At 38.2% G+C, this 26,131-nt stretch overlaps 5 protein-coding genes and 1 long non-coding RNA gene across 32 annotated transcripts in view; 4 read left to right on the top strand and 2 right to left on the bottom strand.

The window, feature by feature from the left end:
- Window positions 1–383: 383 nt before the first annotated feature.
- Window positions 384–8,480, bottom strand: LOC117611727 (sarcospan). 12 transcript variants are annotated; one of them, XM_076689922.1, is made up of 12 exons: window positions 8,141–8,480; window positions 7,865–8,004; window positions 7,399–7,791; window positions 6,835–7,339; window positions 6,406–6,741; window positions 6,248–6,326; window positions 6,024–6,187; window positions 5,283–5,460; window positions 4,555–4,755; window positions 1,609–1,775; window positions 1,436–1,531; window positions 384–1,357 (listed from the first exon to the last, which is right to left on the bottom strand). In XM_076689922.1, exons 7-12 carry the CDS (start codon window positions 6,150–6,152, stop codon window positions 950–952), a joined length of 1,179 nt encoding a protein of 392 aa, XP_076546037.1. In that variant the 5' UTR covers window positions 6,153–6,187; window positions 6,248–6,326; window positions 6,406–6,741; window positions 6,835–7,339; window positions 7,399–7,791; window positions 7,865–8,004; window positions 8,141–8,480; the 3' UTR covers window positions 384–949. The 12 variants fall into 12 exon arrangements, with proteins under 12 accessions (XP_076546037.1, XP_076546034.1, XP_076546035.1 ...); XM_076689919.1 differs by having other exon boundaries at window positions 6,024–6,326; window positions 8,141–8,479; XM_076689920.1 differs by lacking the exon at window positions 6,248–6,326 and having other exon boundaries at window positions 8,141–8,475.
- A 4,089-nt stretch (window positions 8,481–12,569) lies between these two features.
- On the top strand, window positions 12,570–14,788 carry LOC143305642 (abasic site processing protein HMCES-like). The gene is made up of 6 exons (XM_076689979.1): window positions 12,570–12,723; window positions 12,820–13,042; window positions 13,246–13,557; window positions 13,624–13,731; window positions 13,805–13,959; window positions 14,076–14,788. The coding sequence occupies exons 1-6, from the start codon at window positions 12,704–12,706 to the stop codon at window positions 14,209–14,211; spliced, it is 954 nt and encodes a 317-aa protein (XP_076546094.1). The 5' UTR covers window positions 12,570–12,703; the 3' UTR covers window positions 14,212–14,788.
- A 120-nt stretch (window positions 14,789–14,908) lies between these two features.
- LOC117604848 (tyrosine-protein phosphatase non-receptor type 2) lies at window positions 14,909–24,642 on the top strand. Of its 3 annotated transcripts, XM_076689978.1 has the most exons (9): window positions 14,910–15,334; window positions 16,127–16,288; window positions 16,359–16,624; window positions 16,719–16,944; window positions 17,022–17,174; window positions 17,359–17,527; window positions 17,588–17,795; window positions 17,869–17,979; window positions 24,375–24,642. In XM_076689978.1, exons 1-9 carry the CDS (start codon window positions 15,239–15,241, stop codon window positions 24,448–24,450), a joined length of 1,467 nt encoding a protein of 488 aa, XP_076546093.1. In that variant the 5' UTR covers window positions 14,910–15,238; the 3' UTR covers window positions 24,451–24,642. The 3 variants fall into 3 exon arrangements, with proteins under 3 accessions (XP_034181255.2, XP_076546093.1, XP_076546092.1); XM_034325364.2 differs by lacking the exon at window positions 24,375–24,642 and having other exon boundaries at window positions 14,909–15,334; window positions 17,869–20,696; XM_076689977.1 differs by lacking the exon at window positions 24,375–24,642 and having other exon boundaries at window positions 17,022–17,171; window positions 17,869–20,696.
- LOC117602303 (uncharacterized) overlaps window positions 17,021–26,131 on the bottom strand; it is a 26,708-nt gene continuing 17,597 nt past the window's right edge. For 11 of the 13 annotated variants that reach the window (XM_076689974.1, XM_076689970.1, XM_076689975.1 and 8 more), the window contains one exon: window positions 17,021–25,889. The gene's annotated coding sequence lies outside the window, so the exon portion shown is untranslated. The remainder of the gene's footprint in view (window positions 25,890–26,131) is intronic. The other 2 variants (XM_076689966.1, XM_076689972.1) reach the window with 1 other exon arrangement.
- LOC143305645 (uncharacterized) lies at window positions 20,864–22,045 on the top strand. 2 transcript variants are annotated; one of them, XR_013062688.1, is made up of 3 exons: window positions 20,864–21,005; window positions 21,106–21,286; window positions 21,593–22,045. It is a non-coding gene; the product is annotated as an uncharacterized LOC143305645 (long non-coding RNA). The 2 variants fall into 2 exon arrangements; XR_013062687.1 differs by having other exon boundaries at window positions 21,106–22,045.
- Window positions 25,735–26,131, top strand: part of LOC117602535 (uncharacterized) — a 1,730-nt gene continuing 1,333 nt past the window's right edge. Inside the window, exon 1 of the mRNA XM_034320707.2 lies at window positions 25,735–25,877. Within this exon, the coding sequence (XP_034176598.1) occupies window positions 25,875–25,877 (3 nt within the window). The 5' untranslated portion in view covers window positions 25,735–25,874. The remainder of the gene's footprint in view (window positions 25,878–26,131) is intronic.

Genomic DNA, 26,131 nt, shown 5'->3' with positions numbered 1-26,131 from the left:
ATAATTTATTAATCGTAATTAAAAATAGCTTGTTACGTGATCACTTCAATGAGGTATAAAATCGAAGACACTATTTTTCGAGCGAATGACAAAGTTAAAAAGCTTTCACTCATAGTCCTTATCTACCCGTTTACTCATACTTATAAATACGTACACGTACAAACACATGCTCACAAGACGTTCATTTAATTTCACTTATAAATTACACCTAAAATACTGATGATCCACGTGCAAGTAAATCGCACGTGGAATGACCCGTTATTCCATCGTAATAATAATAATTACCCATTATTAATGGTATTCCTCTCATTCCTATGTTTTCAAAAAAAAACAAAAATTCATTTCCTCCTCGTTAAACATGAATTGATGATATGTAAAAGCGCCCGTGATTTATTTTTTTTTTAAATGCAACTATTTTTGAGATTCTTATATAAACGTTAAAAAATACTTACACGATAATATACAACATACGCGTCGCTCACAGTACAATAAATATTCAGAACACATCGTGACAGTTATTATCTGCCATCCTTTAAATACGATTCATTCGAGAATCACTCAGAGATTTATTCATACACCCGAGAGACTAGTTTATGCGCACTTCAGGCACTTGCCTCCAGTATCTTCAGAAATTATAATTCATTAGTTCATTGTTAGAAAGTTCAAACCATAAAACATTGTTTAACTCTTTTCAATCAAACAGAAAATGATATTCGTCAATTTCAAGTGCTACAAACTGAATCTTTTCATGATATTAGTATTAAAAGTCTATCGACCAAGTAAGGGATTTATTTTACATGAAAATTTTAGACCGTAGAAAACACAACCATGAAATCATATGAAAGTTTGATTTTCTCCGAGGCTCGTCAATCTAAAACACCCCGTCGTCCATCGTTAGAGAAGAATAGCGAAGGTACGAGCTATCTTCGTCCATGTCGGATAAAAACTGTCATCGTTCGTTTAGATTCGGATTGTAAATCGGTCTACTGCTCAAGAAATTGTTTCCACTGGTGGGACTGGTTCTGACTTGCATGTATTTAGGCCTCTTATGCCTGGTGCTCCAATGGAGGTAGGTGTACCAACCAGCTACTAAAGCTCCCAAAGCGTTGCAAGTGGACGAGAAGATCAAAAGTATCGTCAGGATACTCTCAACTTCGGGACAGTTGAGATCCATGTACCTGACCGCTGTTTCCGTGGAATTCGACGCATCTTCGCGAGGCCTGCACACGCAGGTAGCGTTCAAAACTCGTGCCGGGTTGCATTCCAGTCGCATCAGACGCGCCAGGTGTATCGCTGAGAATACGCAAGCAATGGAACAGGTCACCGTTGCCAAAATTGCTAGAGATACGCTTATTACCTGACCAAAGGAAGAAGTCACGATTAATATTGTTAAGCTTTACTTTCTAAATCTCTTCATTGCCACAATGATAAACACCTTCGTCGACGCGAGGCAGAATCCAGGACTCATCCCAGGGTACTCTTTTTTGAAGCAGCACAACAGGCAAACACCAAAGCTACCGGAGAGTAACAACTGTAAATAAAAGAAGGAAGGTAAATGGGCTATTCTCTGGGTGCTTTTCCAGGAAGATCATTTACTGCGGTACTCACCGGCATACCACTCCAGTAGGGATTATCCGCAACGGGCAGGTGAGGTGCCCAAAGCAATAACCATAATGACAACGAAGTGACCGCGACACCAAGGATTGTTTGTAACGCTGCCAGGCATCGTCCTAGTCGCCAGTGGTAAACCAACGGTGGCAGGAATTTCTGTGGCCCTAGAAACAGGATACTTTTAATTTATAATACAAGTACAAAACAAATCATTACAGATTGAATGAAATACGTTCAGAGAAGCACAAGATTTTTCTCTCAACCAGCCACGCTTCTTTTTGTCCGAGGGGAAATGATGTTATCTGTCTATGTTTTCTTGAGGTTTGCGACACACATTTCCCATAGCTTTGAAGCGAGGATCAACAACCGATATACGAGTGATTCCAAGAAACGAATGTAGGGCCGAAAGAAAGGAGAGTTTCCGAACGAAACGACCTCGCTGTCCCTCCTTACAAGGTATCTTAACCGGACGATCGGACGTGTCGTCCTTGCCGTATCGAACTGTCAGGAAACTCGCCCACTAGGATCGTTTGCACAAGATTTCCAACGGGTTGCAAGTTCCACGGGAATTCGAGGAGGAAAAAAGAAGGCTCGCCCACTGTCGAACGGTGATAATACTGAATGTGGATTAATTGCTTGCTGATTTCATTAGGATCTTGCGAAATTAGTGAGAGGCTGAAGATATTTGAAACGAATAGAAGACAGAAATCGATTGAAATTTGTTGGATGAAAAATGTTTCAAATGTTGGAACAAGATTCTTCCGCGTTCCTTCATTTCCGTTTGCGCATTCGTTGCTCGCATCGATTCAAACCAATTCCTCGAAGGATGCTGGGAAAATCTAGTCACGAAAGAAGGGGAAATAATTCCCTGTGGCTTAACAACCGGAGGTTCCTGCGTTCAGGAGAGAATAACGATCAGAAGAGTAATCCTCGTCAGATCCAGACTTAAATCCTTCTTTCTGACCACTGAATAACGAGCAGGGTACATACGTCAGTACCTACGGTCGTTTAACACTTTATATGTGAAACTTTTTTTAAATGTATGCCAAATGCGTGCCAGTTATCGCTTCTTCATACGTGAAACGATTCGCACGGTGTAAGAATGCGGGTCTTGAATGCGTGTCATTCCCATTGTGTACTTTCCTCACATGTCTGCGTGTATGTCGCATTCGATACAAGAGAAAAGAATGCCACTGCAGCTAGGACAGAGTCTGCACGGGTCAGATAAAAATAATCTTCATCTCAGAACAATAGAATTCTAAAATATTAATCATCTTCAAATATTTTCCCAGACGTATCAGACTGACAATGTGTTGAACGTAGAATACGCCTCCTATAAAAAAATATAAGGTTAATACTAATTTATGCAAAATTACAATCTGATTGTAAATAAAGTGGCATTACAGGTATCGTAATGCTAAACGAACGGTATATGATGAAATATTTTTTTTTTCAAACAAACTCGCCTAACTACGTAAAAAACTAATGTAGAAACATACTAGGTGGTACGTTTTCATTATCCGATGGCCTCGATGCATAGATAATGACGGAGTGTTTAACTTGCGTAAGAAGAAACGCGGCACTTGTGCAACTACATTGTATACAACTTTTATACCACCTATCCCTTAACTCTATCGCCATAAAAAAAAAAGAAATATGTACTATTTACATTCCTTATGCGTTTTTTTTTTTTTTCAACGTTGAAACTGACACAACGCTGCAATCGTATTCCTTTTGAAAGCGAATATCATATGACTCCAGTTACGCAAACTACAACCGGGAATTGGCTAATTGGAATTGAGCAAGGGTGATAATACGAGAGAAATCTTTTTCCTGTAACAGAAAAATTCACGATATAGAATAGTAAAAGTTTGCGACGAACGCTTCGTGTCTGAAACACGAGTGTATTCTAAAAAGATCACACGATGTATTTCCGGCTTGCCGCTTCCGCTGTTCAGCCACTTCAAACTGGCACAGTGGCCAACAGACCAAGAAGTATGCACCAATTTGGATTACCTGCCCTTTATGCAAAATTTTATACTAAATTCCGAGCCATCGTCATCAGTGACCCATTATATTCATTACGTTTTCCTCCATTTGAGTGATCAATGACCTAAACAAAACGAAACCTGCTACACTTCATACATCATCTAGATACGGGTGACAAGATAGTTAAGGTGTTAAACTACTGCCAGGTAAATGGCGCCACAAGTATTTAAAAAAAAGAAAGAAAGAAAAGACCGGAAGAAAAGTTGACCTGTTCTGGGCTGGCTGCATTCCTAACTTGAATTATCCAGCTGAACACCTGCCTTCCTTTAATTTGTCCTTCAGAAGAAATGATACTTCCAGCAGATTTAGTCGATCACCCTGGTTGAAAATGATTCAGCAAAAAAGTTGAACGCACTGTTTAGAATAGAATGAATCTTCCAAAAATAGAATCAGAAGATAAGAATACAAGAGACAAGCAATTAAACTTTAGAGAATTTCGATTTCGAAAGAGCTTACGAATCTAAATTTGTAATCGATCCACGTTGAATTTCATAAGGGAGATAAATCCAGGAGAAACGCTTCGAACACGATATAAATTATTAATCGTTTGCAGAAACGTTGTATACTGTTACGGGGAATGCTTGTTCATTGGCGTAGCTAGAATTCTTATCTGTGGTGGTTGTGCAGCTCCCCTAGATTTATTCAAACAATTACGTTTTCATTGAAATATTTTAATACCGTCTATGGGTCCACCTTGGCCCCTACCTAGTTACGCCAATGCGCTTGTTGCACCGTGAAAGGCCACACGGTGATATTCGATGACGTTCCCGTTCCGTTCCTCTGATTCTGTTGATCGTGGCGCTTTCGTTATTTAACGCAAAAATCTGAATGTTATTTCTGATATATCTGTTCGATCGAGACGCATAGGCAAGGAAAGTGGTTGCGTATACTTACGGTGACCACTCCGATGCAGCACGATCATCCTGCTGTGCCTGAGGGAATTCCTCGTGGGCGTGTGACGGCCAGCAATTTGAGAGGCTGCCAGATTAACGGGAACCGTGGTTGACAAACAGTTGGCCATCGATGGGGCGCGACCGAGTTCCTTTTCCTTATCTGATCGGTAGATTTTCCCGATGTTCCCCGTCGACACTGCGCCTATCGAAGCAAATTGAGTCTGACATAAATTTCTGTAGCAACAGGTAACGCGTTTGGAAACTTCTAACATGAATCATCATCGCTCATTTTTTCTCCCTGTATGATCGGGTGAAGTAATACAATTTAGTTCGTCTGATGTATACATATAATTAGAAAGCGCGCGAAATTTTCAACGCGGCTTTGTTTTGCCACGATATTTACATCGGATGGCTGGTGCAGGAACAAAATGAAATTCGAGAAAGTTTGCTCGAATACCGGTGCTAGCAAAGTGACGACCGAATTTCACCCGTGACCGTTCTATTTTCAGCGGAATAACTTTCCTAGGATAGTGCAGCGCCCCGCGTCTGATTTCGTCTCGCGCCAACAATAATGTCGGTCGTTTTTAATTAATGATGCAAAATGGATAGAAAAGAAAACAGAGTTTCGTAACGGCCTCTCTTCAGTTTCAATACCTAATTCTAACTAGTTTAACTAACAGTTGCATTACTCTGTTTGTTATTGAATCGCAAACAGTTCATTAAACTGACCAGTGACTTTGGTGCTCTGGATCTTCGACACGTTACCAACACTGACGGCGTTGCTCACTCTATTATTGTTGTTATTGTTGTTGTTGTTAGCCGTAGCCATCGACGGATTGTCACGGACTTGATTTAAATTGTCGGCGCTTAAGGCGGAAGTCACGCAAGGTGTCACCATTGGCACGTCCTGAAGAATGAAATAAAAAAATGCCAGGGATTACTTTAAATGGTTTCAAATTCAAGTACTCTATCAGTATTCAAGTATTCTAATTGACGAACAAAGAGAAGAAACTTCATGCGTCAAATTTCTTCTTATCATCATGCATGCATATAGATAGAGCTTTTACTCGTGTATGTATAAGCGTCGATAATTCTCATACATCGAGCGTTGCGGTTTGTTCCACTCTACTTTTTCACTCGACTAAATCCCTGGTCAGAGTCAATTCAGTGCATTTAATCGGTAAACGATCTATCTTCGCGTATCATCTTACAAGACATTCAATTATGCAGTAGCACAATTTTAATTTACAGCCTAACGTGGAAGGACGTGATAAGAAGCTTCTGGAATTAAAACTAGTACAGGACATATTAACTGAAACGTTAACATGGTTGATTCTGACTTAAAAGTTCTTCAGTTGACCATACCTTCTATGTATATCGATACTGTTTTAGATGTAATTCACCGCAGCACTAATTCTATGAGAATATTTGAACGTAAACAATGACACGTGGTAGGAAATGAACCCGAACCTTAAAGTTGTCATAAAAGCTAACAGGACGGCTCCTTGGCGCATACTGAATCTCCTCGTCGGGCTGCATCATGCTGCTACCACTGTACGTTGTCGAGTTCAAGGGCTGCGCGCGCACCTCGCCTGGCATCCTGTTCGTTTTCCTTTTTTTTCCACTTCCGGCGGCTGCGAAGGCGCATGGAAAATCATGAAAAGATTCCGCATTCAGATCAAGGACGACTTTACCGCCATTCTTTCCGCGATATTAATTGATCCTCAGCAATTAATTTTCAAGGAATCTCTATAAATCATGTTCATCCCTGCCCTATACAGAAGCATTTCAAGCTAGGACAAGATAGTCGAGAGTATTACAGGATCGTTTAAATTCTAATTAGCATTCACACCTGAATCCACGTGTCACCTCATATCAAGGTTTCACTTGGCGACCAGCAGAGAAACTACACGGTGTACGCTCCTCTGCTCTTGAACCGCAGATCTTCAACTTCCCGGAAGCACACCTGCGCCTCACGTAGTTTCGTATGAGTCACAGCAGCTGATTCGTACTTTAAAAGGGGAATTTCTCTTAATCCTCTTCAACGTGCCGTAAGTCACGCGTCGAATTCCCCAGCGATCCGGGACGAGGGTAATATATATATAGGTAATCGGTATTCGTCGATTTCTTTGATGTTCCATCCACGTGATCGGCCACGTGCGCCCGCTATCCGTCACCCCGTAAAAGTCTGAAAAACGGAGGGAAATCGTCAACATGGGAATATCGCTATATCGGTTTCCAATCAAAACAATTTGTATCGATCACTCGTGTGAAGCATTACCTAGCATGATGTATCAATAAGTAATGGAACAGTGATGGACCCCTTGAATTAGGAATATTTCTAGAGCCCTCCATAGGCAAAATCCACCACTGTTCTTTAATAGAATGTAATTGATAGTAGACTAAACTGAGCAGCGGTACACTGGTGTGTAAACATTTACTATCATCGTTGTACTTAATACCAGCGAGGCGAGTAACCCTCATAAAATCATGATTCATTCGAAATTACAACGTAAGGGAACGTCACACCTCGTTGCGCAGAAAATGTTTCCTCAGGAGACGAATAGACCCTTTAAGAAGAAAAAGAAGTTGGTGTTTTCTCACGGGAACCACGATACTTGCTGCTAGCATCATTTATAGTGGTTGATTGGATTGCTTGACCTCGTGGGAAAAGAAGCTTGGTCAATTAAATATCCATTTCGTGGATCGCAACGTTTGAGTACAAAATCTGGTGCCGAGATTAAAATGAAAGTTACATGAAGAATTAAATGCACCTTTACAAGTCTCTGTAAAATAAAAGGTAGATGTTAATGCAATAGTTTGAGAACGTAAAAATAATAATTACCAGGGCCCCCGTAAGACGATTTTGATGACAATGATAAGACGAGCGCCTGTCCCATGGGACCACCGTGGCAGCGAAAGGGTTAATGATTGCGATGACAGAATGCATCAGGAAATTTTGTTCTTTTTGATACTCGAGTGTGAGCGGGGCTTTACTTTCACAGACACAAAATCCGAAGTTAATGCCGCCTGGTGTTACGCAACATGGTACGCAACGCAATGGAACCGTGGCATGTCGAGGGCTCTGTACAATGATGTGACCTACCTATGGCCGGGCTAGTGTTCGGGTTACGGCTGGAAATAAGTCATTTCTCCATTAAGTCCCTTTATGCGCTACTCACAGTCACGTCACCGTGACCGGAGAGTTTAGTGAACTCTTTGAAAGATTTACAAATACCTAGAAATTAGGGTCATTCTCTTGTTTCAACTTTTACTATGAATTCATAAGTATCAAATTAAAGGAACTTAACTTTTCATTCGTGTATCTTTACATCTTGAGGGCAGGAACGGTTCCGGAAGTCTTGCTTACAGAATACCAGGTGAGGAAGGGGAAGGAAGAACCCTTATACGGAAGTAAAATTTTTACGCAGGCGTGCACGGATGAGCTAACCTTAAAACAAAAGAATTCGCAATGATTCTAAGACTCGGATGATGTCACTATATCGTCTATTTCTAGTTACACGTCTGTTTTGTAACACCGTGTTCTTTTTTATAGCAAATCATGCAATCGTAAAAGCTTCCCTCACGTGTTTTGCGTTGATGTTTCTTTAAAAATGACGTGGCTCGATTATTCTCACGCTTAATTATAGGAAACAGGATGGACGTGTTGCGTTCTATTTGTGCTTTACGCGGCACCGTGGGTAAGTCTGCCAAAATCTAGAGCTGCCAACTATCAGGGTGGTAAGAAATTCATAACATTACGTAACACGAATCGACGGAAGATAATATCATTTAAATTCCACTTATCCCAAAGTGTAAACTAATAAATTTATCTCACGGAAACTATATCTTTATTATCATTCGGATAAGTTCATTCCTCTTATCTATAATACGTAACTGAACACCCAATATTGATCTTTTTAATAAACGAAAATATAACAAAAGATTTTATCGTTTAACTGAAAGGAAAAATAAGGAGGAACCCTGTTTGCAAAGTTGTATCGTTTCGCACGCTTTTGCATATTCAACAAAAGCGGCAAAAAAGTGCGATCGATGCAAAATAACCGTGAAATAAAGATTCACCTTTTAACTTGCATAATTTATGCAGAATAATATTTTTAGTAAATGCTATTCAGTTCAATAAGTGCCATTTGAATTTAAAAGAAATTTAAATTGCTAAAGCTGAAAATTAGACGAGTACAGGTCCATAATTCCACGCCTAAATACCGTGCGTCGCTGTCCTGTCCGGAAGGATCCTCGGTGTCTCTAGGGAAGCATAGCGCAAGGGGCAAAGAGAAAAATTTTTAAGTCCCTGGTAAAGAATGGAAATTAGAAACCTTGCGAGGTGTTATCTTTCGCCAGATTGCAAGATTCAGAACCTTGGTGCTAAAAAAAAAGAAGAAGGAATTCGAACGTTCGCAAATAATTCGACGAATTCCAGATACCGCGAGGCAAGAATTTATCACGAACGAGAAACGTACATACAGCACGTGTGACCCGCGCGTTGTTCTAATTAAATTCTCCAGTTACAAACCGTTCTCAGGGTTCATGAACGTGTGTAAGCTCCTTATCGAGAGCTCGAACAACGATATCAAACCATTGTGCCGCCTCTTTCATTCGAAATAAGCTTTAAAAGAGTCAATATACAGCGAGGACTTCGTCCTCGGCCTTTCAATACTACCGACAAAGAATTTGAAGATTTGACTCTCGATTCTTTGAATAACATTCCATGCGTTTATAACTGTTTTTCTTTTCTTCAAAAGACACTTTTGCATAAAGTTCGCATTCATCGATATAGGTTTCACGGAAACAGCGAATTATTTCTTATTCAGATTCGTACACTGTGATTCAAATCTTTCGCGCTTTGTTTTCACCAATTACCATAAGAGTTTAACTCGTCGAAGCGGTAACTTAAGTTTTAAGCAAATTCATTAAGCTTCGTGATATTCATTTTTATTATACCTTTATTGCCTCGCTGTTATCGCAGACAAATATTTTCTCGTTTGAAACGAGTGTACAGCTGCTCGATATTTTTGCTCTCTTTTAATTCTATGCACTAACCAGAGTGTATTAAAAGAAGTTCCAGGTAAAACATACCTCCTCCGGTAAGAACGTGAACGTCCTCCGTTGATTTTCTTCAAGGACCAGGGATTTCCAAGACTTATTATGCTGCTCGAGCGACGTTGCTTCGGGTAATAAGAATACAATACAAATTCACCGATCGCGTGTTGTTATATAATTTAAGGAAACACTGGTCAATTCCTCGCGATTCCTCGATTCTTGGATCATCATCACCAACTGTAATCGACAGAAAAAGAACAACGATGCACGCCTTTATCTTTCATCGAGTCGCTCGATGCGTTTAAAAAGTAAGACATGATATTCTTGTTGATTAAAATTTTAAAGAATTTGTTTTAAAAAGAAATAGAAATGAAAATTACACGAATCACAGAGAAGAAAGACGAGAGAAGGCTTCTCTAAAATAAACAATTGTTATATAATAAACAACGCAATGTTGCTCCGCTGGTGTCGCGGTGACAACTGAAGTCTCCGGTTTGCCGCGTCTCGACGAGTCTCTGAAGACCCCACCAATGTGTTCACCAAAGTCGAGAGGCACCAGGTGTCAGAGGGACTCAAACTGAACGAATCCCGCTCGCAGGTGATGACCGTCCGCTTCTGCAGACCGAAACACTCCTCTTTCGCATGAATAAATTGATTTAAGTGGCGTTTGCGATATTATCGTCAGCGATTCTCATCGTTAATTCTCGTGACGCTATTATTGCGAGCGTTAGGTAATTTCACAGTCGCAACTGCGACTCGTCGGGAAATGTTCCCGAGTACCACTTGTGCGATTAAATTTATAAAAAATTACAGTCTGCAAATTTTCTCAATTATCGAGATCGAAATGATTTCTTTTTTTTTGTAGACCTGAGCACCACTGCCTCCTCACTTTCACGTCGTCCGACGTTTCAGAAGGAGACCCGATGAAGGAAGTTGTCACACCGAGAAAAAGAGTGAAAGAAGAAGGGGAATCGGTCATGCCTACCGGTTGACGTTTACCTTGAGCGATTTCTTCCAGGCTTATTATCTGTTTTTTTCCCTCCCTTACTCGCCTATTTTTATTTCCTGTCGATCGTCGATCATGGTGTCGCCTCGCAAAGTCTCGTAAAAATTTTAATCGACGATGTAATAAGATTCGACGTCACCGATGAAGGTAATGGAAAAAGAAGTTGTTATCGTCTAAGAATAAATGAAAAGAAAAAATGAAACTAAGATTAGAAAGAAAAATGTATGATTAATCTTTGTACAACAAAGTCAATATTGGTGGTGCAGCAGTGAGGACAGTGAAAACCTTAACTTCTCGGCTCTAAATGGAATTTCGCGGATGCTTCTTTTGCGGCTGTCGAGTTAGACGATTTCGAGAGACCGGTTTCATCCGCAGGTATTCCTGAACTTGCCGGTTGCTTTCGCGCTCGAACGAGCCTCTAACCACGGGAATAGAAGTCCGAGGAGGGCTTTATTACATTCCTTTCGAACGAAAATGAATCGTAATTTATTCCGAACCGGTCGTAGGTGGCCGCGTGTCATTAAGGTGGCGGAAATGATCGTGGATGAATGAACGGCGTCCGAGTGGGTGGTTGTAGGTTTGCTTGATATTACGCTTGAAACAAGAACGAAAGTGAAATTTATATTAGGTTTATATTAGGTTTATATTAGGACCGTGTAATATTTCCTTATCATTATTAGGTATAGGTATATTGTGCGAAAAATATAGTACTAGACGCATTAATGTTTGCCGATCAAGTATGAGTCAAGAGATAATTTCTGCGCATACATTTTGCGTTTTAATTTCTGATTCATGCGAATCAATGCGCGGACATGCTTTGCTGTTAGCGTCGCATCAACGGTACAATGAGACAGGATGAGCTGGCGTTCAGGAATTCGGCAGAGATAAAACAGGACTCCGCGCGTCAACGAGGAAGGGTTGGTGGCATCCCTCCCAATTATGCGTGCTTTATCTAGCTTCGAGTGGGCCACGTTGGTCGAAATAATCGTGCCCTCGACGTACAGTCGCGTGTAATTCGGACTGGCCTTAATTAAGGGAAGAAATTATCTACCATTTATCTATATATTTTCTCGATTAGTCTCTCCCAGTCTCTCCCAGAGTTCTTTCAAGAAATAATAATTCATTAAATAATTAATGAGATGCAGAGGTATCAAACCACACCCAGGGACGGGACAATGGACAAAGACGGGGGAGAAGGGAGACATTCCTTCTGAACGCGTGCAGACGCATCGAGAATGTTCAGAGAACGAACACGATACCTTTAGGATGCTCGCTTTAAACGTGCTAGTTGAAGCATAGCCACTAATTTGCTGTGCTAATGAACTTCGCGGAGAAAAGAATATCTTTTCGCGATTTCTCTTGGTGAGTCAACAAGATGCAGTCTGGAAAACTGTATTTAGCTGGTGCAACGAGAAGCCAATGAAAAGAACAATATCGGGTCAAGTTGAATCAGATTTTGTACATTACGGAATAAAGTAAATAACATTAAAATATTGAGGCTGACATTGAACCAAGAAGATTCGATTATTTAAATCAAACGTTAGTAGAGTTAGTTGTTATCCTCCTTTATGGGCCCCCTGGGGACCGACATCTCTATCTTACATACCTGCATCCCTTATATCTCAGTAATTAAATTAAATATAAATTCACAATCGAAATTGGATAAATTATAGAATAACTCAATTGCTTTTTTAAATTTATTTTATTACGGAAACGTAAAATGAACGCAAGTTTGTCAAAGTATTATGTCACTGCGTGTCACTGGTATAAGTTAGTTGCTTCGCGCCGAAGCGTTTCAGTCTGTCTTCGGACGTCAAAAGGATAGGATGTATTTTTTTTTTCCTCCTTTTCGACAGTACCGCCATCTAGACTAAAATGCCGCAAACTACTCAACAATTTACCGATCGATCAGTGGAACACTGGCGCTCCCTATGGGAAGATAGTGGAAACTACTTACCGACTTACCCTTGCAGTTGATCTAACCTGATCTTGGGGTGTCTGGGACCCCCAAAATCTTGACCCCTCTAAAACAAAGGCATGTCCAGTCTTCTACATCTGTAGTCACTGCTGTGGCGCGAGAAACATGTGTGGTCGAACTGCTTGGTGAGTAATCCGATCACGTAAGTTTAGTAATTAATTCATGACACGCAAACATGATGTACCTTGATCAACGACAAAAATCTACGAATGATTTCACAGTTCCCTGAATCCAGACACTTTGAGTCGTGCATGCGGCTATAAAGACGCAACTGGCAAACAGCCCATAACCTCCTGGGCCAAGAACGACGTTCAGTATACTCCTTCCTGTAACATCGGTCCAAAAGATGTTCTTCCGTGTCTCATAGCAGGCTCGCATGTCGATCTGGAAGACGAAAGAGCCCTATGCGCTATGTTTTGGAGTATGATTCCACCTTGGCACGAGGTCAGTGTTTACAAACAAGGTTAAGTTGACGTTTCATAAGTGGGGGACGCTCACGTGGTAGCGATTTAATTGTCAACATACCGTGTTGACGTAAAATGCTGCCAGTCAGATGTAAACATACTGAACGTGTGTCACGTTACGAGATAACAATACGCTGCCATTAATTGTTATGCTAATAACAAAAGTCGTTTAAAATTTAATAGGGCGACTATAGGAAGTTTAATTTATCAACGCATAACGCGCGGCTGGAGAACATCAAAACTTCCAAATTGTATGGCCCTCCTCTTCGCAAGGGACAAAGATGTGTTGTAGTATGCGAAGGATACTATGAATGGAAAGCTGGAAAAACAAAGAAAGATCCTAAGCAACCATATTACATTTATGCTACTCAGAAGGAAGGTGTGAGGGCAGATGATCCCACAACATGGAAAGATGAATGGTCAGAAGAGTTGGGTTGGCAGGGATTTAAAATGCTCAAAATGGCAGGGCTATTCAGTGTATTTAAAACTGGAGATGTAAATGAATAATATTAAATACATAGATAGATTTTAATGGAAGATTGTAAAAGAATTATATTTCAGGGTAAAACAATACACAGTTGTACAGTAATAACAACAAATTCAAACGATGTTATGTCTGGGCTACACGATCGTGTGCCTGTGTTTCTAACCACAGAAGAAGATATACAGGTAAAAAACGTTAATGTAGGTATAAAAATATGAATATTTTCATATATTTCCAACTTTTATTTTGTGCTGTTAGACCTGGCTCAATGAAGATTTATCAGCAGCTGAAGCTGTTGACAAATTAAACAAATTAACGTTATCGCCCGGCGATTTAAGTTGGCATACAGTCTCCACTCTTGTAAACAATGTATTATGTAAAAGTGACAATTGCAGAAGAGAGACAAAGCCTTTGTACGTATACATACATGCAGTATCGTGTAATTAATGTTTTACTACTGGAATTATGAACTTCTAATCCCATAGAGAGACATGTCAGATTATTGATTTACTAATTCTATTATGTACAGAGAAGAGAAAAAAACCAACCCTTCTGGTTTTATGGCTTCCTGGCTGCAAAAGGGGTCTACAGAATCAGACAAAAGAAAAAGTACCGAAACTGAAGAAACTGACGAAGTTCCTTCAAAAAGTACAAAGAAAACTTGATTTTCTTTACTGAAACGTTAAATTTAATGTTAAGGAAATTTTTTTTATTACAAAAGTACATACAACTATACGATATATACATTCCAGACATGAATTTCCAAATAATTGTATTTATTTATTTAAGTTACGAGGTTTTTATATTTTTGTATTACATCTTTATGTCACATATATGAGTGATAATATTGAATTTTACTAGATCTCCATATTATACACATACAAAATACTATAAGCAACACAAGTTGCATATTCTGTTAACAGTTTTGAGTTATATATCAGTAATCGTAAAAAGGAACAAAATAATTTCACTGTACCCTTTGTAAACTTAAAATAAGCTTCTTCATAATGAATACTACTCGACAAGTAGTAAGTCTAATTATAGTGGAGTAATATGGTGATGACATTTGTTTTAATTCATGGACCTAGTAGTAAGAAAAATAAATTCTATGTATATTATAATTTGTATTCATTGTTTTATTCAAATTTCCCACTATAGTTCGAGACAGTGACTGACAATGGTAGGGTATAGTCGTTGATATCGAAGGAATCTGCTGTTACCGTCAGCGTGTATTAGACTGGTGCAGTGCAAAGTGTTTCACATTTTCGTACCAGGAAAGAGCAGATGGCGTCCGTTTTTTCCCCTTGAAAACAAAGGCACGTCCAATCTTGTTGGATCTGTAGTCACTGCTCGTATTTCGCGCTGGTTGCAGCGGGCAGCAGTGGCGGCGAAGGCGTAGGTGATCGGTGGTGGTTGGGTGCCGCGAGTGGTGCAGTGTGTACAGAATAGAGAGTGGTAGTATACGTACTATCTGGAAAGTTGTGGTTGCGCGTTTTCGTCTCCCGTGCGGCGGGGGCTGCCCTTCGCAAGAATCCGCATCACGCATGGCACCGCTTCGTGCCTGAGACGCCTTTTTCTCGGAGACAGAGAGAGCAAGATCGTGCGCGGCCGGGGCCCAGCCTCTTCGCGTGCTTCGTCTCGTTTTGCCGTTTTCGAGCGCCGGAGAGACCGAGTCGCGAACGAGCCGACAGAATGACCAGTCAAGAGACCTGCGAACAGGGTATCAGCAACGTAGAAACTGAGTACCACGAGATCAATTCGAAAGAAGCCTGGCCGATCCTGTATCAGGTAAATTCTACGCGTTCCGTGTTTGCGTCTTTACGTCCGGTTTCCGTCGCGAATGTGTCAGTCTGTTACTCATGAATGCAACCGGATTGCGAATTGTTTCACACTGACACGGATGTTAATCGTTTTACCCACGATTAATTTTCCTTCTCTTTTCCTTCAACATTTATTCACTCTCCTGTTCGTTCGTTAGATTATGCTTGTAACGTGGACACTCTGGCACCCTATCATCTGTCGTGAGATCTCGCGGTACGCTAGTAAATTTTTAACGGTCCCATTGAATGAGAAACCTGTGCAGCGTGTATGTCACAACTACTATCGCTGTTTCATTTATTTATCATCCAGGCTCGTTACAGTGGCGTTCAACTTCCTTCGTGAAATTTTTTTACCCGATAACGCGTGTTCGATTAATTTATGTTCCACGGATAAATTTGATTTACTACACTACGATGCGATTCGATACGATAATAAAGCCAGAAGTTCTTCAGCGGCGTTTCTTCTTTTATCTCTTAATCACGCACATTCCCTTTTATTTTGCTATTTACAATGCACGGATTGTTTCCTTAATTTCCGAGTATCCTCTTAATTTCTCGGAAAGCGATTTTCACAGAAATATGTTAAATGCAGCATAGAGTATATGTTGTGATTCTGTAGTCAAGGTCAAATGTCTCTTAGGTTCAAAATATACATGCTAGATATATATGTATATCTAGTGGTTTTATTTGTATTAATAAGCAGACATCTGACATTTGTCTACCAAGTATTAGATAAAATTTATTTTAATAAATTTTGCAGCATATACGCAATGAATGCAGCAATTTCTCTTATACCTATAACGAATCAAGGAAGCCACAGAACAAAAATTTAAATCGTTATAGAGATGTTTTGCCGTACGACCATAGTAGGATTGTCCTTAAAAGGGGTCCATGCGATTACATTAATGCTAACCTCATACAGGTAATTATTACATTAAAATATGTAATGTACATCCAAAGAAAATATGGTAATAGATTTGATTTTATTGTAGGTAGATCGTGCTCACAGACAATACATCCTTACTCAAGGACCATTGGAAAATACTGCTGGCCACTTTTGGCTAATGGTATGGGAGCAAAATTCTAAAGCGGTGTTAATGTTAAATAAAATAATTGAAAAGAATCATGTTAAGTGTTATCAGTATTGGCCTCTGGGTGATTCAGAGAATAATAATACTATGATGTTTCCGGATGTTGGTTTAAAAGTAACATTTGTCAGCAAAACAGAATCATCGGATTATACGACTAGAGTATTAAAGTATGGGAAAAATAAGGAATAAGAGTGAAAAAATTTCTCTTATGGAAGAGCACGTTTGAAACAATAATTAATACGATATTTATATTTTATACAGATTAACTGATTTGGAAACGAATGAAAGTAGAGAAATATTACATTTTCATTATACCACTTGGCCAGATTTTGGAGTACCGCAAAGTCCAACAGCATTTTTATCCTTCTTAACGCATGTTAGGCAGTCGGGTGCGTTAGATCAAAATGTTGGCCCTCCTGTGGTGCATTGCTCGGCAGGAATTGGAAGATCAGGGACATTTTGTTTAGTGGACACCTGCCTTGTTTTGGTAGGTATTACTTCTGTTAAAAGAAGAAGGTAAAAATATAAGGGTAAAAAAATAACTTGCTCGTTATTTGATTACAGATCGGAGAAAATGGGTTGAATTCTGTAAATGTTAGAGATATACTGATCGAAATGAGAAGATATAGAATGGGTTTGATCCAAACACCGGGTCAACTTAGATTTTCGTATGCCGCTATCATTGAAGGGGCAAAACAATTACTGTCCAACAACGTGGTAACTAATACCAATTCACAGTGGTACAATGTTATTAGTTTCTTTTTATTTCGAATTAAATTAAAAAATGAATTTTGAAATATCTATTATCCTGGAAAAATTGTATTCCGTTTAAATTAATAACATTGCGCTGCTGTGGTGTACTATAATCTTTGACTTCCGCTAACTTTTTCACAATTTACAGAACATTAATAATGAGGTGGTAACAAATCACTACGATGTGGTAAGTAATCTTAATAACTCAACAGTGGAAGAAGAGGATGAACCACCTCCTTTGCCGCCTCCGAGAGGTGAATCTTTAACGCGTAGCATGATGGCAGATTTAACTTCAAATCCAGTAACTAATAAAAATGGTAAGTATAAGAAAATTAAACAGTCTTCAGGATATAACTATGTTCTAACTTGAATCTTAGATGAATTGGGTGGACCGCCTGATAAACCGTTACCCAGAGAGCCATCAGCTCCCACAGAAACCTCTACCAGTTCACCAGTTGCAAACTCTACAGTAATTACAAACAATTTACACGAAAAGAACTCTGACGGTGTTGTAGTGCCTAATGAAAACACCAGTGACGGTGAAAACTCTTTACAAACAATTAGCCCTCCGTCCAGTCCCGATACGTAAGTTAATTTCAGTCGCGATCGGATGTTTCGACGTTGACTCCTCTTAATGATGTTTATTTTCTGTCAATAGGAAAAACGAAGTACGTCATCGTAATAAAGAGAAGAAGGAACGTTTGGCAGCGCAAGTACGAGAGATGAAACGTCGACAAAAGGAAACAGAAGAATGGCAGAAACTCAAGAGGTCATTATTTAAGCCCCTTTCAATAGGCATAGGCGCCGCAATTGTTGGTGGGGGTATTATAGCAATCTGTGGCTATTTGTATATGCGTGGTTAGGACAGAATTGTTTCTATGTCACATGTGTACATGGACCTTCGCGTTAACAGTGATAATAGGTGATTCGCACATTCAAGAATAGTTACTTTCGTCATGAAATATTTAACAGTTTCATTGCACGCGTCATTGATTGCCATTGATCGAAAGAGTAATTAATCAGGAACGAAGTATTTTTTGTTACGTAATTTGAAGCGAAACAGTCATCACGAGCCGTTGTATCAGTAAGAGACAATTAAGGAGACACCGGTTAACAAAGAAACGTTAAAGAGAAGTAACTTATTCTAACGAAGTGCATTTGTAAAGGACATTGTTGCACGACAAAGAAGCTACAAACGATAAAAAAAAAAAGAAAAGAAATGGGTACTTTTATGATGACAGAGAATGAAAGAGAAACGGAAATATTCAATTTGTATTTTTATATTGTGATTCACTCAATGAGTATGTAGAATACTAGAAAGTACACATTCTTTTGAAAATCTATTGATTAGGTTCCCTTGAAAGTCGCAGTTCACGAAATGAGTAGATTCTTTGGTAATCGTATTTCCAATTTATAGAATAAGAAGTGCATTGAGTTAGATTTTTACCTTGTGACCTTTTTTTTTTTTAATCCTAATCAGAAAAATATAGGATATGTTTTTTATTTGTTAGAGAATGTTAATAATTGTGTGTCTTGTAAATTAGAAGAGAAAAGAAGGCACGTGTAAAAATCTAATACGGAGGATGAATCAATGTCTTCTTATTCGTATATTGTAATAACTGTAGGTTTTTCATATATATTAGGTATTACACATCAAATGGGTGCATAACGTTCCAATAAGTAAAATCAATGATTTACTTTTAGAGAGACAAACGCAAGTATTAATTTGCCTCTTTTTTTTTTTTTTTTTTTTAATTTTTCAATCACTTAAATAGATTTAATGCTTTTTCTATTTATAATTCATTGCTATTCGACGTTTAATTCAATAATTTTAATAACCATTTTAAGAACAAACGAGACGAGTCTCTTCGATTCTTTTTCTTTGGTGAATAATTCTCGAATAAATTAGTCTTACTGTTAGCAATTGTTCAGGGTACCAAAATCATTCTCCTAGAGTTAATAAGCACCCGATTCCCTTGCTAGGATCTAACGAGTATATTCGTGATAGGCGTAGAAAGAAATGTTAACAATCTTAATTATAGTACACCATGTAAATGTTTTTATAAAATAACTTGCCCATCGAAGTAGAGTCCATTCTTCTATAGAATATTCACGATCAGGTGAAATGGATTATTAGAGTTAGCATAAGTCATGCTTGTGACGTACCATATGGCCCATTTCTTGATGTTATTTACTTAGAATCGTTTAATTCGTTTAGAACTTGTTCCTTGGGCTGTTGGTAAACGACAACTAAATCTTTTTCACTATCTTCTATGAACAAACGCAATTGACCGAGATATTTCGTTTAAATGGCAATTTGTGCCTTCGATTCTGTGTACTTGGTAATATTTCATGCAAGTCTCTTTAAAGGAGTTTTTCTTTTTTGTTTCATGCCTGGTATACAGAAGACACTAATAATAACGAATTTCGCAACGTATTGAAGTAATTAGCAACGACTTAAAAATAATTAACTTGCCGTGCTCATCACACTGTTCTCACGCGACTGCATATTATTTGTCTGTTAATTATTGTGATGAAGTAATCCATATATAGTAGGTGCCAAACGATAAGAAGCCAACAAGAATTTTGTATGCCATGCATAAACTAGATGCATAGAAATTGGAATCAGTTTCTGACATTAGCCTTGATACTGGGAGACAACGATGTTTTAAGTACCAAGTACCGTATTAACTAATTCTTGGGAATTAGTTGATGATTCGTAGGAACTTCCTCGCATTCTTAAAGATGAGAAAAAGCATAGAATTATTGATAATAATTCTATTCGCTTTGATCTAAAGGTATTTGATACTATTCATCGGATGTTGATATTTTCTGTACAACCTGGGGGTGTAAAGTATCAAGGTTGATATCAAAAATTGATTCTGATCAGTACGTGTTAAATTCATGAACCATGTCCATGGTTGCGTTAGTAGATTTTATTTTGTACACTTTTAACCCTCTTCACAGAGCGTGTCCCTGCGCATCGATCAGCTCAGCATCTTAGCGAGTAGACTTTAAGACACTTAAAAGAGCCGAGGGGAACAGAAACAGGGGGTTAAAAGAGCCAATCTCTTATCAAATGCTAACTCCAACTGACTTGCTCAATGGTAACATGTTTAAGTACACGTTGAGCATCGTGGAAAGACTGAATATACGTCTAATTGCTTCTAGAAGAAGCAGAGTTGAACAAAAAAAAAAAAAAAAAAAAATGAGAAAAAGAAAAAAAAAGTTAAATCTGTACTCTTTAAGTCGAGCTTTCATGTAAGTCACGATCGTCAAAAAGAAACAAACAAAAAAAAAATTGAGAAGAAAAGACTTGGATCGTGTTCCAAAAGAAAAAAAAAAAAAAGAAAAGAAAAATGCAGTTTGCGTTTCGATATTTCTTTAGAAGAAAATGCACGTGATGGGCAAACGTATTTTGTACTTTTTTGTACGTCGTTGGCTCTAAATTTGGAATACGATCTTCAAACAAAAAAAAAAAAGAAACGAGACATTTCGGGTACGTGTTATTGCATTAAATATGCGTCCGTGTAATTCGTTATCTTAGAGATGCATTATGTTAACATGTTCGAATTTAATACAGTATTCTGTCGTCGGGTACAGTTGTTCACCTGTGTATGCACCAATTGTATATCTCGTTACCTGATTTTTCGTCTAGACTATGTTTTGTGTAACTAGAGGTGTGTCCGTGTTGGACGAATTCTCTGCTACGTTCGAGAAGGTGCGAAAAAGGATAAAATGGTCAGAAATTTAGCCTCTGAACAGAGGGGAACAACAACAAAAACAACAACAAGTGTACGTGCCTTCATTTAGAGCGATCTCGTTCAACGAAAGAGATGCTAGCGTTCCTACAGAAAATCAACAAATTCGCTATTTTTTATATTTTGCTTTTTAGAGACACACCGTTGAAATACCTTCAGGATGTCGCGAGGATAATTGGGTTCTTGCGGTTGAAACTGTTGAGAGGCTTCTGGATATTGGAATAAACGTTTCATCCATGTAGCAGCTGGATTCAGTACAATGGACGCATTGAGAAATTAAGGTTCTCAGGATGATCTTGTTTATCGAATGTCCTGGTAAACTGTTATTTGCATTTCTATATTGCATTGTGGCATTTAGAATTCTGAGGATACTATAAATGGAACAACTCAATTGGAATTCTAAATGTATTAGCTTGTTCTGTATCAAATGATCAATTTTTAAACATAGAAAGTCTGACTTGAGCTTCAAATTGACACGGTATAAGTGTGTGCCCCAAAACCGTTCGTTTGATATATGCAACAAACTAATAGAATGTAATCATAGTTTCCTCAGTTTGTGAATAATAACCGCAATGTTCCACTTAAGCTTATGAAAGTACTTTGAATTCTCAATGTTCCTAGATCGCTGTATGGATGATCCAATATATCCAAGATAGTATTAATGTGTCTTCAAAAAGAAAAAGAAACAAAAAAGTGACATTCCAAAGGGACACGGTATGTAACCAGGAAGCCTTGAACAGTTCAAGTCAACTTCATCGAAGAGTCAATTACAGAATGAAATTCGTTCGTGGCTAGTCTTTCAGTAAGAGACGTTCGTTCCTAATGAAGGTGGTTGCACGAGTTTGCCCAGATATTCTTGAATAACCGTAAACAATAGAAGGATGAACGAACAATTCACCTTGAAAGAACTCCCCTGTTGTCGTTGATCGCGGGAAAACTTCCTGACGAGAATGAGAGAGTGCGTGTGAGAGGAAAAGCTTATTCTCGAGAACTAGAATCCACGAAAGACACGGTGCTAACTTAAAGTTCCAGAACCACGAGAAGAAAGAAAAAGAAAGAAAAAAAAGGGAAGAAGCGTAAAATATATATATGTATATATATAAAACACGCTTTGATTGAATGCGTGAGAGAGCGAGAGAGAGGGAGAGAATGAGCGTAATAAAGAAAGAAGAGAATGATTGTTCTAAAAGAAAAGAAAAAAAAAAGAAATATTATGAAGAAATCGAACGATCGAACACGAAAGAAGAAGACGAAGAGGGGAGGCTTTTGTACGCAAGTTTCTGTTCTCTCCACCCCCCCGGGTATACAAATATATTCTCACCGTACTAGCGTTCTAAACTACAAGGAACCGCAGAAACATAGCTAAGTGCCTACTCGTACGAAACAAATGGAAGGGATCGAAATGGGAACCACATCGAGAATACGACCGATAATAGCGTTAATAATTACAATAACGTAAAGCAAAATCCTCGCCTTTTGGAAGAGCGTAGCCATCGAGCAAGTGAATCCTTTACCATCCGACAATATGCATACATACATACATACATACATACATATTATTATTATATGTTAATAGATATTATCGTTCCAGTAAGTCTGTTATCATATAATTGTCGAACGATCGAATCAATGGATATGTTTCAATTGAATAACAAGAATGTTTTTTAATGCAATTAATGCATTTGGTAGAAGGTGTTAGATGCAATAGTTTGTAATGCTAACATTCTTCATACGTTCTGTCGGTTCGATCGACAATTTGTGGCAGATAGATTTACCTAAAAAGCTAAGGATCGAGTTACGCGTGCGAGAAGCGAAAGAAAATCAGAAATAGAAACGAAAGAAGAACAAGGATCGAAAGTGTCACGATTGGATTCAGCTTGATACTTTTCAAGTTCAAATGGTTAATGATAGGAAAGTTACTTCTCTACGAAGTCAGATTGCATCTCCTTGCGACTCGACTTAAGCACAGTTAACTATATTCGCAAAAAAAAATAAAAAATTGTAGCGTCGTAGAAGCGTATCGAATGCGGTGTTTGAAATGTAACAGCTGAACACGAGCGGTAGAATTTAGAAAGAAAAGAATCTAGAAACGAAGGGGCTAAAGAAGTGAACTGAAAGGAATATAAAAAAAAAAGAAAGAGAGAGTTTCATCTTTTGATCTCTCTTCAAGTTGGTTTCTTACACAGAAGGTCATTTCGCTTCTTCACCCGTTAGAGAAAGAATAGATCCAAATCGAAGTAACTACGGATAGAATAATGAACGATTTGCATGTAATACAATGTTATTTACACGAACCAGAACGAAAGAGAGCGAGAAAGAGAAAAAAAGAAACAATGAATTGTGCGGTGAACTCGATGCCCTCACGACGCATACATTTTTCTTTCTTTTTTTTTCCACTCGCAAAATGTAGTAAGACTCGTAGACGAGGTTCCCCGATTGCATATTTAGATCGATCAATACAGGAAAGGATTTTTTCGTACTTTCCAACTTTTTTTTATTCCACTCTATCCCCTTTGTTTAACTAACGCGATCGAACGACTGTTTTCAGATTATTAAATTTGCTCCAATTGAATGTTCAATTTTTCACGAGTAATCAAGGTAACCGAAGAAATTTTTGAGCAAATTTAATATCACGACAGGTCGATCGATCCATCCGCCCCTGACTTTCACCTAACAATTCTAATGTCTGTCTCGATCCCGCCACATTAAGGCCACGGATACATTAGCAAAGCGATGAGTGATTAGTGAAAAATGTTAGTAAGTTAATTTAAGCGTTAGATTGCGATAGTCAATCTCTGTTTACAGCTACTTTGCTAGAAATATCTGTGTCACCTCGTCGTTCTCCAATGTAGTCGTGGCCTATCACCTCTGACCTTAGAGACCTCGTGTTTCTAACAACAATGATATTAGGTTGTTGCATATCAAATAACTGATTTCTAAGCACAGAGAGTCTGACATGATTTCATGACACAAAAGTAGTACAAAATAACACTTGTGGCATAAAGTTTAATGAAACTTACTACATCAACGGTTCATCAATTATTTCAATACAAAATGATTGATTCTCCATTGAAGTCAATCAATTTACAGCTGAAAATAGAATTATCCTAGCTAGTTGTAAATTTTTACTGTTACTTTTATGTTATTTAATCGTGTCAATCTTTCTATGTATCAAAATGAGTCATTTGATAAGTAACAACTTAATATGTACTACTAATCCATTTGTTAACACATTCGGTGCCGCTCACGCGACATCGCGTGCAATGTCCATACTGTTTAAAGGCTGTGGCAGACAGTAATTGAATCGACTCGTTTTCCGAGCTGGCATCGAATGTGTTTTAATATTCTCGTACTTATTCATCCCAGCAGCCACGAAATACCCTCATCTGGTGATTTCTTTCAGATCTAAAAGCGAAACTACTCCTACTACTACCGAAAGCAGCGAAACTGTGCACGAGGAAGCCGAGCCTGAGATCTAATATATCCTAAGAGTCGCGTGACAAGATTGAAAAACAGACACACAAACACACATACACGACAAACAGTGAAAAGAACAAACTAAAATGAACCAAAAAAATTAAAGAAAGAGGAAACGGTTTCCCTTTCTTCCTCGATTCGTTTTTACACGAACAATTTCGTAGAAAAGCGAACAGCTTTATTATTTATTCGACAAGATGAGAATGATTAAGTGAAAATAAATCGATTTTGTTTGGTAAATACCTTGATTCAACATTTGATTCGATAATTTCAAAAACCGAAGATGCACGATTTTCTAAGATTCATCCTTTCCCTGTTTTTATTCGAAGAACATATTCTCTCCTTCGTTGATGAAAAATGCGTAGAAAACCTTGAATAAATTGAAATTCTCTCATTAAAAGTTTTGACTAATTATTAAAAAAGAAAAAAGGAATAATCAATGTTCAAATGTTAAGCTTTGAAGCTTTTAGTTTGTTAAAATACTTTATATAGAATTTGAATATATAGTAGGTCTTCTATAGCACTTTTTTAATTATTATTTCAAAATATATTTCTAACGTTATCGACTAAAATACTATTGATATTCAAATAGAAATACTTTGACATACAGTGGTATTAACAAACGGGATTAATTAACGCTTTATGCAATCGTAGCGTTAATTAAAAGAAGTTAGTTCGTTCTAATTTCGCTCGAGAATATCTTATACCTAATAAAGCAATATATAAATTCGTGCTTTAATCAATTAAAATTCTGACAAGCATTTCTAATTATCTACCCCAATATAGAATTTTGCACCAGTATATCCACCAATAATCTACAAACATACTAAACTTAAATAATATAATAACAACAAATTGATTACGTATAAACTGATTGACGTTGGTTACGCAGATTCTTCTTCATTTCTTCTTAAAATATTGCCAAGTGTATTACAGCAGAACGCGATGATCTATTCTAAGAAACAAACTCGTGAGTAATAAATGGTACGTCGTAGTATTTTTTTTACCAAGCTTGTATTTGATTGGTGCAATTGACGTGAAACGCGAACAACGTCAAGATCCATGCGTACTCCCTGTGCATCCTGTGATCTCGGGGTCATAGATGAGGTAAAAAAAACAAACTGCAGAGGATTCATCGATGTTTCTGGTTTACCAGGTCAGTTATCACCTGGTACGATACGTCACTATACGATTAGCGTGGCCCCGTTTGACGCCATTGTTTCGTATAAATGCTGGAAGGATGCTTTGCTAGGCACAAAGTAGCCACCGAGCGGTTCCGCGAATCTAACAGCTCCTGTTGGAACATCGTGATCAGTCAAAGATACTTTCGTGGATATTCTATCAGTTCATAACTTACGAGAAGCTGGTGTTTCAGATCATCAGAATCATCTTCAATTGTCCTTCGAGAGATTAACTTGGTGCAAAGATGGTAAGGTGGTACCTGAAATTCATAGATAAGCGTTAGATTGATTTTTTTTTTTTCTGCTGTAAAGGCTTTAAAATTCTTGTTAATATCATTTTTTGAAAGTGAGAAGTGATAGTTAATTAAAAGCGATAGTACAATTATAATGGTTTGGTAATTTCATATTAATTGTATCTGCACGCACATAATTAATTCATTAGTTAATTACATAGATTTTACAAAGATCACACGAGAATCACAAATTGATTATCTTCTTTCAG

The sequence above is a fragment of the Osmia lignaria genome, chromosome 9, assembly GCF_051020975.1.
Source record: "Osmia lignaria lignaria isolate PbOS001 chromosome 9, iyOsmLign1, whole genome shotgun sequence".
NCBI classification, from domain to species: Eukaryota; Metazoa; Arthropoda; class Insecta; order Hymenoptera; family Megachilidae; genus Osmia; species Osmia lignaria.
This window is presented reverse-complemented; position numbering and strand designations above follow the sequence as displayed.